At 45.9% G+C, this 16,672-nt stretch overlaps 2 protein-coding genes across 2 annotated transcripts in view; one reads left to right on the top strand and one right to left on the bottom strand.

The window, feature by feature from the left end:
• Positions 1-871: 871 nt before the first annotated feature.
• On the bottom strand, positions 872-11,068 carry COX7A1 (cytochrome c oxidase subunit 7A1). Its single transcript, XM_083754473.1, has 4 exons — positions 10,909-11,068; positions 6,900-6,989; positions 3,281-3,365; positions 872-1,156 (listed from the first exon to the last, which is right to left on the bottom strand). The coding sequence occupies exons 1-4, from the start codon at positions 10,921-10,923 to the stop codon at positions 1,098-1,100; spliced, it is 249 nt and encodes an 82-aa protein (XP_083610599.1). The 5' UTR covers positions 10,924-11,068; the 3' UTR covers positions 872-1,097.
• A 3,004-nt stretch (positions 11,069-14,072) lies between these two features.
• Positions 14,073-16,672, top strand: part of ADAD2 (adenosine deaminase domain containing 2) — a 30,133-nt gene continuing 27,533 nt past the window's right edge. The window contains exons 1-2 of the mRNA XM_083752017.1: positions 14,073-14,161; positions 14,432-14,546. Coding sequence (XP_083608143.1) covers positions 14,143-14,161; positions 14,432-14,546 — 134 coding nt within the window. The 5' untranslated portion in view covers positions 14,073-14,142. The remainder of the gene's footprint in view (positions 14,162-14,431; positions 14,547-16,672) is intronic.

Raw genomic sequence — 16,672 nt, 5'->3', positions numbered from 1 at the left:
GGCACAGTGCCTAGGGCTTCCCAATCAGAAGGTCAGCGGTTCGAATCCCCACGACGGGGTGAGCTCCCGTTGTTCAGTCCCTGCTCCTGCCAACCTAGCAGTTTGAGGGAAAGGATGTCTGGTCTATCATTGCAAAGGTTTCCACGATCAAAATTTAAACAATTAGAAATGTGGAGGTCTTGAAACAGAGCTTGGCTGTCCACCTGCCACAGGTGATTCAGCTGCAGTCCCTGCATTGAAGGGGGTTGGAGTAGATGACCTTCGGGGTCCCTTCGAACTATGATACTAGGATTTTTATTCCGAAATAATCTTGGCCTGTACAAAACCCCAGGAACTCATATCGACCGGTGGTACCTAGCGCTCCTTGAGCCTCTGTGCTTGTATGTGAAATAAAATTAGACCAAAATGGCGAAGAGGTGATATCGTTTTTTTCCTTGTTTGCTGTTATTAAAATCCAATAAAAAATATTGGGGTGGGGGGGGAGAAAGAAAGAAAGAAAGAAAGAAAGAAAGAAAGAAAGAAAGAAAGAAAGAAAGGACCTTGCAGAGCTGCTTTCGGTCAGAGTCAAGCAACACCAGTACATCAAAAAGTGGATGAACATTTCCAAAATATAAGCATCAGTCAAACTGGTGAAATCTAGCTGTTTTGGACTACATATTGGCTGGGGGCTGAAAAACCGCTAGACGGCATCCTCTTGCCGCAAGGCCTGTTGTAGACAAAATAGTCTTGAGGCAGCCTCTTAGGCTTATACAGGCATGTGTGTGAATTTTGATATTCCAGTTTTGTTAACAGCCTTTAAAATTTGTGGCGGTGTCTGTCTGTTTTTAAAAATGCAGGTTTTTGTGTGTTTTTTTTAAAAAGGGGCCAAATCTTTCTTTCAATTCATTTTATTCATTCGCTTGTTTATGTCTCTGAACAACTTCATTTGCTCTTTTACCATTCTGAAGGAAAGTTCCTAAGAATCGACAGGTTTGGTAATTCTTCCGCCCCAGAAAACAAGGCGATCGTCCTTCTCTCTCTCACTCTGAGGGATGGAACAGGTATTGGTGGTTGGGGTAGGGACTTCCAAGTCTCTCCCCCCCCTTAAAGCTTTATTCTCATTTGTTCTTCTTCGGAGAAGCAGCTTGGAACAGGACAAAGAGCGTGAGGCCGACACCTGGGGGGGAAAAATAGCTCCATGTCACTTATCAAAAAATTTGGCAAGGCTCGAAGCATTGTGGGTTTCACGCCAGCCCTTTCTCCTGAAATTGCCATCCTTCGTTCCCCTGTATTTATGACATCTGCATGCTGCCCGATAACATAAGATCTCTGATATTCCGGTAAATATTAAAGCAACGATGATAAATCCAGGAAAATGTCACTGGTCAGTCATTTCGCGTCGTATGAAAAAAATGGGAAGCAGAAGTTGGTTAAGGGACAGTCAATGGCTGCTCTTTAGCTATGCTGAACAGGAAGCAATAAAACACAATGGAACTGAAAGAAGGAAGCTCTTAATTAATGTTGTAGGGGGGTAGCTGCTGAAGGGATTGACGTGAGAAGAAACATTATATATTACTGCACAGAGGTGGTGGGGAAGGAGCTACTGGGTGATACAATGTCCAGTTTAATACCAGTTCCTGCTAACAGCCAAACAGCCGCGCCAAAAGGCTTTAGCACGGAAGCAACCCTCCAGAAACTGCTTGCTTTGCAAGGAAACCTTATTCCATGGGTAGGCAGATTAAGGTCTGGGGCTGGATCCGGCCCAATCGCCTTCTAACTGGCCTGTGGAATGGTCTGGAAATCAGCGTGTTTTGACATGAGTAGAATGTGTCCTTTTACTTAAAATGCATCTCTGGGCTATTTGTGTGGCATAGGAATTCGTTCATTCCCCCCCCCCAAAAAAAACATAGTCCAGCCCTCCACAAGATCTGAAGCACAGTGGATCGGCCCCCTGCTGAAAAAGCTTGCTGACCCCTGCAGTTGGGTTTTGCTCGGATAATAAGGCTTGCTTGGCCTGTTTTGTTTTGTTTTTAAAGGTTTGTTCAGTTGTTTTCTGAACTTTGTAAGAGCCAGCTAAAGGGTGTTTAAACAAGGTTTAAGGTGACACAATCTGTAACACGGAGCAGATTTTTGGGGGTGTGTGAAAACGATGGTTGTGGAAAGGGATGTTCCACTGCATAACTGAAGGTCATTGCTGCTTGTTGCAGCTCTGGGTACCAAACACCGTATTTTTCGCTCTATAAGACGCATCAGACCACAAGACGCACCTAGTTTTTGGAGGAGGAAAACAAGAAAAAAAATATTCTGAATCTCAGAAGCCAGAACAGCAAGAGGGATCGCTGTGCAGTGAAAGCAGCAATCCCTCTCACTGTTCTGGCTTCTGGGATAGCTGCGCAGCCTTCATTCGCTCCATAAGACGCACACACATTTCCCCTTACTTTTTAGGAGGGACAAAGTGAGTCTTATAGAGCAAAAAATATGGTATAATGTCTAAGTCTATGGAGATGTCATTTTGAAATGTAACCCAGAAGCTGACTTCTGGATTCTAACCTGGGTGGGGTGGGATGGTGGCGGCAGCATGGAAATCAGAAACTTGTGCATTGCATTCCTCCGCAATGTATCCCTCCGAATAAAGTTAACCAAGGGTTATCCAAACCAGTCTCTCTGTCTGTCTGTGAGCCTGTAGGTCCATTCGTCCAAGAGGAAGGGGCAATGAGTTTGCTGGCCCCCAAAACCCACCAAGGAACAGGACAGAATGGCCGCAAAAAGTTTCGGAAGATTTCTCTCACCGTTATCATTCTCAGGCCAAATAAAGGCACAATCTGCTCTCTGAGCTTGGCTGCAGTTTGAAAGGGAAATATTTATGGACAGGAAAAAAACACACAAGCCCATCTGCTCTCACTTTGTTTTGTTTCGTTTCTCCGTTTTGTCTCGCCGCAAAGAGAAGCAAGAAGGCTTCTATTTTTGACAGCGAGAGTGAAAGAGAGAATTTGGTTCATTGTGGTGTATCATCTGTGTTCTACATTTGCTGTACATACTGAACTTCAGGTCGTTCCATAGGCCACAGACCCCAAATTCCAAGCACAAACGATCTGTTTCCATGCAAGCGAGGGGAAAGATTTATTTTTTAAAAACAATCAAACACAGATTTCTTTTTTTAAAAAAAACCAACACAACCCACTATAAAAATAACTATATTTTTTAGTTAAATAATAATAATAATAAAAATTAAAGGAGGATAGCAGCTCTGAACAATTATGCAAAATCTGGAAATGAATTAGGAAAAGGAGGTATTGCTTACCAAAGACACTGAGGATCATGGTTCCACGGTACATCATGGCGTCGATGGTGCCTCCTTTGAGATGCACAGGCAACCCATTGTCCTCCTGCGGAGAGGCAAGGAGTTAGCCCCATTCATTGGAGGGGACGCCAAAGGTCATCTAGTCACCTGCCCTCCCCCCCCAGTCCACCTCAACATGTGTGCATCATGCTCAGTGGGTGCACTGGGCGCTGTTCGCTATGGACGAGCAAATTCAAGGCAACCCTCTTTGAACCTTGCATTCCTGGGGGTTGGGCTGCATGACCCCTGGGATCCCCTCCAACTCCACAACCAGTGCCGGATTTATGTATAAGCCTAACAAGCTCTAGCATAGGGCCCCGCTCTCTTGGGGGCCCCCCAAAAAATTAAAGGGAAAAAAGAACTGGAGGTACATGTCAGGGAACTGCCATCGGAGCCAGAGGCGGAGGGAAGGCTCCAGAGGGATGCCGGAGAGGGTCCCAGTAGGGAGAGAGGCAGCCCATCTGCTGGGGAAGGAAATCAGCGTAGCACCAGTGGAGAAGGGGGGCAGATGGGGGAATCGGAGAAAAGGCTCCAGGACTCCTCGCAGGAGACCAGCGGGGAGAGCGTGGGTCCTCCGCTGCCCACACCCTCCCTGCGCAGAAGAGTAGGAGGAGACTGGGCGTCAAAGAACTTCTATGCTGGAAGAAGTTCAAGAAACGCCCACTGACGGATTCTGCCAGCGACTGAGACAGCCACGGAGTGAAGGGCTGTCCAGACAGAAAGGGTTCGACCAGGTAACCCAGCCAGGTGTGGCGCCAACTTACGCACGAGCAACCCCCTAGAACCATTACAGTACATTTCCGAAATATAAGATAAAAAGCAAATAAAACAAAACCTACATCCAGCAACCGTGTTTTGTGTTGTGTAGGCTCCTGTGACGTAAGTCCTGGGCCCCACCCGCTAGCCTGCTCCCTAAAATATCACTGGTTTGCTCCTTTCTCTATAGAGGGTGCCCACATTCTGCATGGACTGGTTGCACGACAAATGGTTTTCGATATCTATTAGGTCCATAAATTACCACATAGCAGGGGTGGCCAACTCCCAAGAGACTGCAATCTACTCAGAGAATTAAAAACTGGCCACTTTTGGGGGGTTCAGGTCAAAGTTGTTGAGCTTTTATTAGGAAGGAAAACCCTGGTTTTTTGGGATTCTGGTCTTTTTTTAGGGAAGAGGAAGTCCTGTTTTTAAGAGTTCAGATCAGAGTTTTTGAGCTTTTTTTAGGGAGGAGGAAAGCCCTGTTTTGAGGGGTGCAGGGCATAGTGGTTGAGCTACTTTGGGGGGGGGAGCCAGTGATCTACCACTGATCTACCACAGACGTTCAGTGATCTACCAGTAGATCACGATCTACCCGTTGGACGTGCCTGCCATATAGCATATAAAGGTAAAGGGACCCCTGACCATTAGGTCCAGTCATGGCCGACTCTGGGGTTGGGACGCTCATCTCACTTTATTGGCCAAGGGAGCCGGCGTCCAGCTTCCGGGTCATGTGGCCAGCATGACTAAGCTGCTTCTGGCGAACCAGAGCAGCACACGGAAACGCCGCTTACCTTCCCGCCGGAGCAGTACCTATTTATCTACTTGCACTTCATGCTTTCGAACTGCTAGGTGGGCAGGAGCAGGGACCGAGCAACGGGAGCTCACCCCGTCACGGGGATTCGAACCGCCAACCTTCTGATCAGCAAGCCCAAGAGGCTCTGTGGTTTAACCCACAGCACCACCCGCGTCCCATACCATATAGCATATATTCAACACAAAAAACAGTGGCAATTTGTTGTTGATGAAGGACAGCTGGACATAGAAAGGGCCCCATTACCCTCAGGAGCTGAGGGCCACATCAAACCTCAATCCGGCCCTGTCCACAACTATAGGATTCTATGACTTGGCCCTCCAAACTCTACTCTGTCTCATCAGATGACAAGGTGAAGTATAAATTTGTTACTATCATCATCATCATCATCATCATCATCATTATCAGTTTGGGGAGGAATTCTGGGGGCGTTCTTCAATATGACGTTGGAGAACTTCTAAACCTGCTATCAATATGATATTACTCTATTTATTTTGAAGAAAGGAAACAGTGATTATGACCCCTGTTGCTGGAAAGGGAGGTTTGGAGTTTGATTTCATTCAGTATGTATTGGGGAAAACTTTTAAATGTCTGATGTTTTACATTTTTTAAAAATATATACTTTTATTTAGCTTTAAACAAATACAGATAAATACAAAGAACCAAAATTACAAAAGAAAAATCCTTAATAATAATAATGGAAAAAACTAAAAAAACTACAGGAAATATCAAAGTACATGGCATAGAACATAAGCCATTATGGGAAAGGAAAAAGGAAAAAGGAAAGGAGGAGGAAAAGGGGGGGGGGGAGAAAAAAAAAGGAAAATGAGCCAAAACACAAGAAGGCTATTTTTATAGATGCTGTAAGATGCTCAGAGTAGCTGGGGAAACTGAGCCAGATGGGCGGGGTATAAATAATAAAATGATCATTGAAGGAGAATTACATGAAGATGGTGTACAGATGGTACACGACACCAGTGCAGTTAGGGAAAATGTACACAACTAGTTCAAATATGTGTTGTAAGTGTAAGGAAAAGGAGGGAACATTTTATCATGTGTGGTGGGGTTGTAATGTAATTTTAAAAAATTGGGAAATGATATACAACAAATCGAATAAAATGTTCCATTTAACATTTGTTAAAAAACCTGAAGCATTTTTGTTAGGGATTGTAGGGAAAGACCTGCCAAAAAAGCTGAAAAACATCTTCATGTATGCGACAACGGAGGCGAGAGTTCTGGTAGCACAAGGATGGAAGACTGAAGAAACCCCAACTAAAGAATCATGGCAAGAAAAATTGATGGACTTTGCAGAACTGGCAAAACTGACATATGAGCTACGGGACAAGGATAACTGTGACTTTAAGGATGAATGGAAACCCTTTACAAAGTATTTGAAGACGCAACAAAGCGAACTGAACTCCTTGGCTGGCTTTGAATAAATATTCGCAAACTTTGTATTGATAGTAGCTAAATAGTTTGAGGATCTATACAACTTTGTAACATGCAGAAAACAGCAGTCTCAGAGAAATCAAAGACTGGAACTGAGGGAAGTCGGGGGGTGAGTTCTGTGGGGGGAGGGAGGAAAAATAGGGGGGAATAAGGATGATATGTTTCTGGATAATATGTTTTGTTTTAATTTTGAATAATTTTTTTAAAAAAAATAATAATAAGATGATCATCATCATTATCAAAGTAATCATGGAAGGGATCCCAAGGGTCCTCTAGTTCACCCCCCCCCCGCCGCGATGCAGGAATCTCAGCTCAAGCATCCATGACCAATGGACACCCAACCTCTGCTTAGAAACCTCCAAGGAAGGAGAGTCCACCACTGTTCTATTCAGAGAGAGAACCATCCTTTGAATAGTTGTACACCTGTGACCAGCCTAGACCCTTCTTCCAGGTGCCGCCCCTTCTCTCTCTCTTTCCCTCCCTCCCTCCCTCCTGCCATGTCTGGTTGAGCAAAGCTGTTGCTACCATAAACAGCTGCTTTCTGGACGCAGCCAAATCTCTCACCTGGAAGAGCTTCTGGTATTCTGGGACCTTGTTCTTCAATGTCCGAGGGGCGGAGGTGGAGAAGAACCGAAGAGAACTGATACGGGAAGCCTAGCGAAGAGAGGAAACGAGGAACAAAAAAAGCAGAATCGCATTAGGAAGTCCCAAGGAGCCATGGATAACCCTTTCCTTCACGAATTTGTGACCTCCAGGCTTGACTACTGTAATTCGCTGTACGCGGGGCTGCCCTTGAAGCTGGCCCAGAAACTCCAGCGGGTGCAGAATGCAGCAGCAAGGCTCCTCACGGGGTCTCTACCATGGGAGCATATTCACCCAGTGCTTTTCAAGCTGCACTGGCTCCCGGTGGAGTACTGGGTCAGATTTAAGGTGCTGCTTTTGACCTTTAAAGCCCTTCATGGCCTAGGACCTTCGTACCTATGGGACCACCTTTCCCAGTATGTCCCACGGAGAGCCTCAAGGTCCATAAATAGCAACACCCTAGAGATCCCGGGCCCTAAGGAAGTCAGATTAGCGTCATCCAGAGCCAGGGCCTTTTCAACACTGGCCCCAGTCTGGTGGAACGCTCTGTCACAAGAGACCAGGGTCCTGCAGGATCTGATTTCTGCAGGGCCTGTAAGACAGAGTTGGCCTTTGGCTTGGAATCAACTTGATCCCCTCCCCCTCTTTCCTTTTTCCTTTCTTCTCCTGTGATGGAACTCCTATTTGGGGACTTCCCTGGTTTTTTCTACCAGTCTGGATAGTTAGCGTTGGTGAAGATTTGACGTTTTCATCCCCCAAAAGTTTTTGATTTGAGTTTCTACAGAAATGAGGCTGCACCTTAATGTTGCATTTTAATCTTGTTTTTAAGTTGTATTTTAATCAATTGTATTGCTATCTGGTGTTAGCCACCCTGAGCCCGGTCTTGGCTGGGGAGGGCGGGGTTTCATTTATTTATTTATTTATTTATTTATTTATTTATTTATTTGGCACAGGGGATGGATGGATAATTGCAGCCCACCTCATAGGGTTGTTGTGAAAGCGAACCGGCTTAATGTTTGCAAAGCTTGCCATTAAGTTCGCTGCATGTAACTTCTAGTTCACTGTTAACTCAGGTACACAGATTGTATTTAGCCAGCTGCGGTTACAGCCGTCGTTGGAACTTCTGCTTTCTCCGGAAGCTGAGATGTAAAAGCACTCGGGGCTTTGTCCCTGGGGGCTCTAAAAGCACAAGTGAAACCTGGGTCCAGTGACATGCAGAACGGTTGCCACCTGTCCCCCCCTTCCCCACCCCACTCCAGACCAGTTGGGTGCCCTCCAGATGTTTTCGACTACAAAACCCACCAGCCATGAACGTAAGAGAATAAAGAGTGCCTGCTGGATCCTAGTCCAGCATCTTCCCACAGTCACCAACAAGATTCCTTTTGGGAACCAGGAAGCAGGATGTGAAACACAAGAGCAGTCAAGTACAACATTCCTAGAGGTAACATGTTTACACATGGGGAGGAATGTTTGTCCAGCCAGCAGGTCAACTTCCTGTTTCCTTCTGGGCTGAGACAGACTTCCTCTGCATGTGACTAGAGGAGGGCATGGCCTCACCTGTGCAGGTAAAGACAAAAGCAAAGGGCAGGGCAGCCATCTCTCTCTCTTTGACTATTTTCGTCGAAGAAGCAACATCTGCTTAGTCAAAGATGCTCTCTTGGCCTCCACCCCAGAGAGGACAAAGGGACTGTCTCCTTATGAGATAGTTTCCAGGTGTATGTTACTTTTCTAAGCTTCTGGGATCCAATTGTGAACAGAATGTGAGTAAGTAAAATCTTTTTATACTTTTACAGAAGACTGTGTCGTGTCTTATCTTTTGTGAGGGAATACGGGGGAAATACCAGAACAGTTATTCTAGAGGCTTTAGCGAGCCTGAACAAACGCATCTGCTGTGAGTTTAAAAGGGGGAATGTTACTCTGCTAAATTGTGAACTTGTTAATACAAGTTGGAAAGGCTATAATCAAACAATATATCCTCTCCTGCATCCCTGAACATTCCCACAAGAGCGACTCTTCCCTCCTGTGGTTTCCAGGAACAGAGATTCAAAAGCGTTTCTGCTTCCAACTGGGGAGGGCAAAGCAGAGCCATCCTGGCTGGCACTCATCCTTAGACCTCTCTTCCTCCCTGAATTTGTCCCATCCTCTTTTAAAGCCATCCAAGTTGGTTTGCATCATTGTGGCCCTGTAGCAGGGAGTTCCACAGTTTAACCATGGGCAGTGTGAAGAAGGACTTGTGATGGCCTGGGACTCGGGCTCGGACTCGGAGCCAGAGGGGTCTCAGTCTGCACCGAATCCTTTGCCTCAGGCATCATCTGAACCCAGTCTGGGGCCTGATCCTGAAGTGTCCCAGTCTGCACAGGTTGCCCTGCAACAAACCCCAGCTGGGCTGAGTTAGGGGCCTGAGCCTGCCCTGGCTCCAGATGTGGGGATGACCTCGTTGCCTCCAGCTGGGCCATCACTTACAGCTGCTCCACTACCGGTTGGGTCAGGGGAGGCTGAGGCGGCCTCTGGTACGCAGGCTGAGACGCTCCCTGCCCACAGACTGTCTCGCCAGAGGGGTGCATGCTCTAGTTATCTCTTACTTGGACTACTGCAATGCGCTCTACGTGGGGCTCCCTTTGAAGGTGACCCAGAAACTGCAATTAATTCAGAAAGCGGCAGCTAGACTGGTGTCTGGGAGCGGCCGCCAAGACCACATAACACCGGTCTTGAAAGACCTACATTGGCTCACAGTACCTTTCCAAGCACAATTCAAAGTGTTGGTGCTGACCTTGAAAGCCCTAAATGGCCTCAAAGGCCCAGGATACCTGAAGGAGCGTCTCCACCCCCATCATTCAGCCCAGACACTGGGGTCCAGCTCCGAGGGTCTTCTGGTGGTTCCCTCGCTGCAAGAAGCCAAGTTACAGGGAACCAGGCAGAGGGCCTTCTCGGTGGTGGCGCCCACCCTGTGGAACACCCTCCCACCAGATGTCAAAGAGAAGAACAACTACCAGACTTTTAGAAGACATCTGAAGGCAGCCCTCTTTAGGGAAGCTTTTAATGTTTGATGCATTATGGCATGTTAATATTTTGTTGGAAGCCGCCCAGAGTGGCTGGGGAAGCCCAGCCAGATGGACAGGGTATAAATAAATCAACAACAACAACAACAACAACATTTTGGGCTCGCTTCTCCCCTCTTTCCCCAAAACAAGGCAGTGTGGGGCCTGTGGGCTGTGTGTTGATGTACTCTTGCAGGCCACTTGGTAGGAAAAGTTGGACCGCCCTGATTTAGATGGTACCCGGTTGGCAAAGGCAGGCCTAGGCTTAAATCTAGGTTTACTCCAGCTCCTCCCAAAACATCAGTTTTTCGAAAGGTAAAGTATTTCTCCCATGGAAGCAGCAGGTGGGGGGGGGGGGCAGATGGAATAAGTAGCTAAGGCTGATCTCTGTTCTGTGTCTGTTTCACAGGCAAAGAGAAATCTCATGAAATAAATGAAATGAATAGCCCTGTGAGGAAGGACTAGGAGGGACTTGAAATAACCCACTTGGCTCTGAGGTTCAACAGGGTGACCTTGAGCCAGAAACTGCCTCTCAACCTGACCTAAATCTCATGTATCACACACAGAACTTTCTGCTTCAATATACAGTATATATCTTTCGAAGGGGACTGTGCAACAAACTGGCAAGGCTACCCCCCTGAAACTGTGTCTCCCCTATTTCGGCCTCGCCAGTGTTTTTGTTGTTGTTGAATCGTTTTTATGAATTTTCCAATAAAAAACATCCAATTAACATATCAAATCATAATCCAATAAAACTAAAAAACTAAAATAAAGCAAGATAAAAATTATCAAACTGTCTTCCAAATTGTAAATATTAATTTGGGGACTTCCACCAGCAAAAGTCCAGTAGCTTATGGGTTAGGAGCAAGGAAGCGATAGGGCGCACAAACACCCCAGAGTTAGTGACCTGGTTTTAGCAAGCAGCCGTGCAGAGACAGAGGAGGGGTCTTTACCAGAAGGGATTTCATGCTCTTGACGTGGTCCTTGCTGCCTCTTTCCTGATCTCTCTCCTTCCCTTCCTTCTCTCTGCCTGTGTCTCTGCTGACCTCCAGCTGGGCCTTACAAGGGCATTGCCTCCCTGCCAGGGCGGAGGGGAGGGGGGGCCGCCGTTGTTTTCCTTGACTGCCTGCCAGAAGTAAGGGCAGCTGGCGAGTTCAAACTTCGGACTGGAATGCGGAGGCTGGAGGGACATTTCAGAGGGCCTGCGGTGGAGAAGGGGCAGCAGCAGCTGTCTTTAAATGGGACCGTATTCTGGGATCAGGTTATGATGCACAGCATTGCACGGAGAAAGCAAACAGGAAAAAGTTTTCCTCCTTCCCTAGTAGCCCTGGAGCTGTACGTTGTGAGTTTTGGGACCAGTGCCAGATTTACATACAGTATAAGCTAAACAAGTTCTAGCTTAGGCCCTCACTCTCTTGGTAAAGGGACCCCTGACCATTACGTCCAGTTGTGACCGATTCTGGGGTTGCGGCGCTCATCTCGCTTTACTGGCCGAGGGAGCCGGCGTACAGCTTCCAGGTCATGTGGCCAGCATAACTAAGCCGCTTCTGGCGAGCGAGAGCAGCGCACGGAAATGTTGTTTACCTTCCTGCCAGAGTGGTACCTATTTATCTACTTGCACTTTGATGTGCTTTCGAACTGCTAGGTGGGCAGGAGCAGGGACTGAGCAACGGGAGCTCACCCCGTCACGGGGATTCGAACCGCCTACCTTATGATCGGCAAGTCCTAGGCTCTGTGGTTTAACCCACAGCGCCACCCGCGTCCCACACTCTCTTGGAGATCCCCCCCCCAAATAAAGGGGGGGGGAGTGGATGTACAGTGGTACCTCGGGTTACAGACGCTTCAGGTTACAGACGCTTCAGGTTACAGACGCTTCAGGTTACAGACTCCACTAACCCAGAAATAGTACCTTGGGTTAAGAACTTTGCTTCAGAACAGAAATTGTGCGGCAGTAGTGCGGTGGCAGCGGGAGGCCCCATTAGCTAAAGTGGTGCCTCAGGTTAAGAACAGTTTCAGGTTAAGAACAGACCTCCAAAATTAATTAAGTTCTTAACCCGAGGTATCACTGTCCATTTCCAAAATATAAGATAAAAAAGACATAAAATAAAACCTACGTACAGCAACAGTGTTTTGTGTTGTGTAGGCTCCTGTGATGTAAGTCATGGGCCCCGCCTGCTCGCCTGCTCCCTTCAAACATCACTGGTTTGCTCCTTTCTATATCTAGGGTGCCCACATTCTGCATGGACTGGTTACAGGGCAACATGTGCAAATGGATTGAGATACCTATTAGGTCCATCAATTACCATCTAGCCAGATAGGGCAGCTGGACGTATAAAGGGCCCCATTACCTTCAGTAGTTTGGGGCCTCATCAGACCTAAATCTGGCCCTGAATGGGACCGTCTTCTGGGATCAGGTTTTGCACTGCATAGTACAATAAAAGAAGACAGAGAAAAGTTTCCCTCCCTCTCTCGTAGCCCTTGGGATTTTTGGGCATCCAACGAAGATGAACATTGGGAGGTTCGGGAAGCTAAAAGAAAGCCCTTCTCCACCCACAGCTTAGTTAAACTGTGGAACTCATGGAGGAGAGGCCTATCAGTGTGGCTGCTGGCCATAGTGATGATCCTCTGCCTCCACGGTTGAAAGCAGCAATGCTTCTTCTCATATATATGTATATATATATATATATTTTATCAAATTTTCTGTTTTACAATTTAGAATATTCATTTAGACAACCTTAACATATCAATGACTTCCCTTCTTCTCCTCCCGTGGTTCATTTCGCATAAACGTAAACCCCTGCATATTTTATATGAACTAAACCATTCAGTATTCCATCAAAACGTATTTATGCTGTTGAATTTATCTGGATGCTGCCAACGTTTTCAAGTGTACACAATTTCCCCCCATATATTCAATAAACATTTCCAAATCTTCTCTAAACGTATGTTCTTCTTGTTCTCTTATTCGATATATTAAAAGTCTGCAAGCTGTGCATATTCCATCAGTCATTCTTCGTTAGTTGGGAACCCGCTCATTTTCCATTTTTGGGCTAATGAAACACGGGCCGCAGTAGTGGTGTACATATATAACCTTTTTTGACACCTGGGAATTTCCATCTTAATTATCCCCAACAAAAAAGACTTCGTGTTTTTTTTGGGGGGGGGAAAGGTGCTTTTAAACATTTTTCCAGGAGGCAGCAATATTGTTGGAAGCCATGGGAGATGAGAATGTTGCTCTTGTGCATGGATCCTTCTTGCAGGTTTCCCATTGGGGCAACCGGTCGGCCACTGTGAGAACAGGCCATTGGCCTGATCAAGCATTCTTCCTAAATCCTTCAGTAGCCATCATCACAGCCTCCTGTGGGAGTGAGTTCCATACTTCAACAATGACCTGGAAACTAAATGGTCACCCTTTCCATTCTCTTTTATCTTTTTCTTCTGCGATGCCTCGTAGCCGAGTAAGACTGTCTTCCATAAACACAGTTTTAACAGTGAGTCTGTAAGTGACTGTGGAGGCCAATTCTGGATCTACACATACTTCCACAGTGGGGACGTTGGTTTCCGGGCGAGAGTTGATCACGATGAGGGTTAGCCAAGCGTGCCTTCCTCTTAGCACGTTTCTCCCTTGCGTCCTGAGTTTGAGTGTCTTCAAAGACCAGGACACCTTCAGTCAAGGCTGTTCTCCAATTGGAGCATTCGCAGGCCAGTGTTTCCCAGTTGTCAGTGTTTATACTACATTTTTAAAGATTTGCCTTGAGATAGTCTTTAAACCTCTTTTGTTGCTCACCAGGATTACACTTTCCATTCTTAAGTTCGGAATAGAGTAGTTGCTTTGGAAGACGATCATCAGGCATCCACACAACACGACCAGTCCAACAAAGTTAATGTTGAAGAATCACTGCTTCAACACTGGTGATCTCCTTGATAAAGAGCTCTGTGAAACCCTAAAGTCTGCATTTGCCTGCAGTAGCCGAAGCTGGTCTGATCAAAGCAATTGTTCTGCAATCTGCAACTCCATGAGGAGCTAAGCCTTTGCTTCTCAGTCGTCACACAGGGAAGCGAAACCAGCCCCGTCCTTCTCCTTTTAAACACCAGATTGGTGTCTGGCTCTCGTACTGAAAGGACGACATCGTATCAGGGCATGTGTATTGCTGCTGTGCAACCTCAGGCTGGATCAGCTTAGGTAGATGGTTTATACAAAGTCAGGTAGTTGATTCAACTGAGCTTAGACAGAGGCCCTGTTGGGTTTTCCTAGCCTAATTTTGGGATACTGGAACTGAGGCTTGCGCTCTGTGGCTGAGCTATGACTCCCTGATGACTGAGTACAATCTAGCCAATGTTTTTGTCGTCAGACATTGGGATTACTGAACCCTACTTGAGGGTTTCTATACCTGGGGTTGCACGTTGACGGAGCAACTGGTTTCTTCTCCTTGCTGTTTCCCCCTCCGTCCTTCATCAGCTCTGCTTTGCTTGCAGGTATGATGGCAGCCAATTCCGTCGCTCTGGGTTTCTTCTGCATGAGTTTTTTCTGGTTGCTGGTTCGCCCTGAGGATCTCTGGAGGCAGCAGCAGGCCAAGGTGGAGAACTCTAGGTAGGTAGAACTTCATGCAAGGGTGAGAGAGGATGGGCAGAAAGTGGGACAAGATGAATTTGAGAACTCTCAGCCTCTGCGTGTTGTCTTTGCCCATGGAGTTTTCTTGGCAGGGATAACGGAGTGGCTTGCTGGTTCCTGCTCCAATTAAAAGACGCCTGCTTCTTGGGAGAAAAGCTATGACAAACCTAGACAGCATCTTAAAAAGCAGAGACATCACCTTGCCAACAAAGGTCCGTATAGTTAAAGCTATGGTTTTCCCAGTAGTGATGTATGGAAGTGAGAGCTGGACCATCAAGAAGGCTGATCACCAAAGAATGGATGCTTTTGAATTCTGGTGCTGGAGGAGACTCTGGAGAGTCCCATGGACTGCAAGAAGATCAAACCTCTCCATTCTGAAGGAAATCAGCCCTGAGTGCTCACTGGAAGGACAGATCCTGAAGCTGAGGCTCCAAGACTTTGGCCACCTCATGAGAAGAGAAGACTCCCTGGAAAAGACCCTGATGTTGGGAAAGATGGAGGACACAAGAAGAAGGGGACAACAGAGGACGAGATGGTTGGACAGTGTTCTCGAAGCTACAAGGATGAGGGAGGCAGTGGAAGACAGGAGGGCCTGGCGTGCTCTGGTCCAGGGGGTCACGAAGAGGCGGACACAACTAAACAACAACAGTCTCTGCATTACAGGTGGGGATGGACGGAGAATTTCAGTTTGTGTTTTAATGAAAAACCTGATTCACGCTTCCCAGAACAACATGCAAACTGGAACACAGCTGTCATGAGAATTTTGTGCATCTCTGAATTTTGCAATACAGTTCTCCAAGCAAAACTGTGTATCAAAGCGCACATAAAACTGTACTCTTTTCAGCACCTGCTAAAAGCATTTTTGTTTAGACAAGCCTAGGCAGAGATGTAGAATGATGACATGTGTTTTCATCTGTTTTTAGTTGATTGTTGGTTTCATTTTATTTTTTTGGATGTTTTAATTAGTGGTTTTTATTTTACTGATAGTTTTACTGATTCGCTCTTTTTGTAAACCGCTTTGAGGTTTTATTTTGTTTTCTACACAATCAAGTACTATATACCGTATTTTTCTGTATATAAGACTACTTTTTTTTTTTTACAAAAAAATATGTTAAAAAGGGGAGGTCGTCTTATACACGGGGGCAATCTCCCCCCCATTTTCTAATTTTGAGTCCCCCAAAATAGGGGGTGTCATACACGGGGGCATGTTATACACAGAAAAATACAGTAAATGTTAGGAAATAAAAATAAGGTAGATGAATATGTTAGGTGAAATGGCTTGCAAAAATGTGTAATTAATGAGAAATTGACCTTAAAAAATTTCATGAGGACTTTTATACACACACACACACACACACACACACACACATATACAGTGAAAGTGTTTACTAAAAGGAAAGGTTGGTTGGAAGTCACCCTGGGCTAAAAAAAATCAATAAATAAATAAAACCGCAAACTGGTACAGAAATGTTGGGAACTGATCTTGTTTAAAAATATATATTTTATTGAAAAAATTCAATGGACAAATAAAGTGAAAGAAAGGTGCTTGAAACTGCACTACGATATGCAGGTGCATAAGTAAGGTGATTATTCCAACGAGTATACAATTATTAACAAGTCGTAATATTTTTTAATAAATGCATTCTAAGTATCCGTATTTTTTGCTCTATAAGACTCTCTTTTCCCCTCCTAAAAAGTAAGGGGATATGTGTGTGTATCTTATGGAGCGAAAGCAGGCTGCACAGCTATCCCAGAAGCCAGAACAACAAGAGGGATTGCTGCTTTCACTGCGCAGCGATCCCTCTTGCTGTTCTGGCTTCTGAAATTCAGAATATTTTTTTCTTGTTTTCCTCCTCCAAAAACTATGTGCGTCTTGTGGTCTGGTGCGTCTTATAGAGCGAAAAATACGGTATTATTGCATTTATCCATACACAATCTGCATCTAAAAGCAACCTGTTCATTTTCTATCCCTTGATCAAAGGGGGGGGGGGGTTCCATAGTATTATCTTTCCAGTGAATCGGTATCAGTCTTTTGGTGGAAGTGAGGGGGCGAAGAATGAACTGATCTGAAGACTTTTGAAAGGAGGAGAAACTGGGAGACTTCT

Source organism: Podarcis gaigeae (genome assembly GCF_964106915.1).
Source record: "Podarcis gaigeae genome assembly, chromosome: 8".
Taxonomy (NCBI): Eukaryota; Metazoa; Chordata; class Lepidosauria; order Squamata; family Lacertidae; genus Podarcis; species Podarcis gaigeae.
The sequence above is the reverse complement of the archived record's forward strand: the minus strand, read 5'-3'. Positions and strand labels throughout refer to the sequence as shown.

Excerpts from the sequence above, each read along its gene's own strand:
- COX7A1 (XM_083754473.1), bottom strand. Across the intron at positions 3,366-6,899 it reads AATACCAGAAGCTCTTCCAG|GAGGACAATGGGTTGCCTGT; the intron begins GTGAGAGATTTG and ends GCCTCTCCGCAG. Across the intron at positions 1,157-3,280 it reads CATGATCCTCAGTGTCTTTG|GTGTCGGCCTCACGCTCTTT; the intron begins GTAAGCAATACC and ends TTTCCCCCCCAG.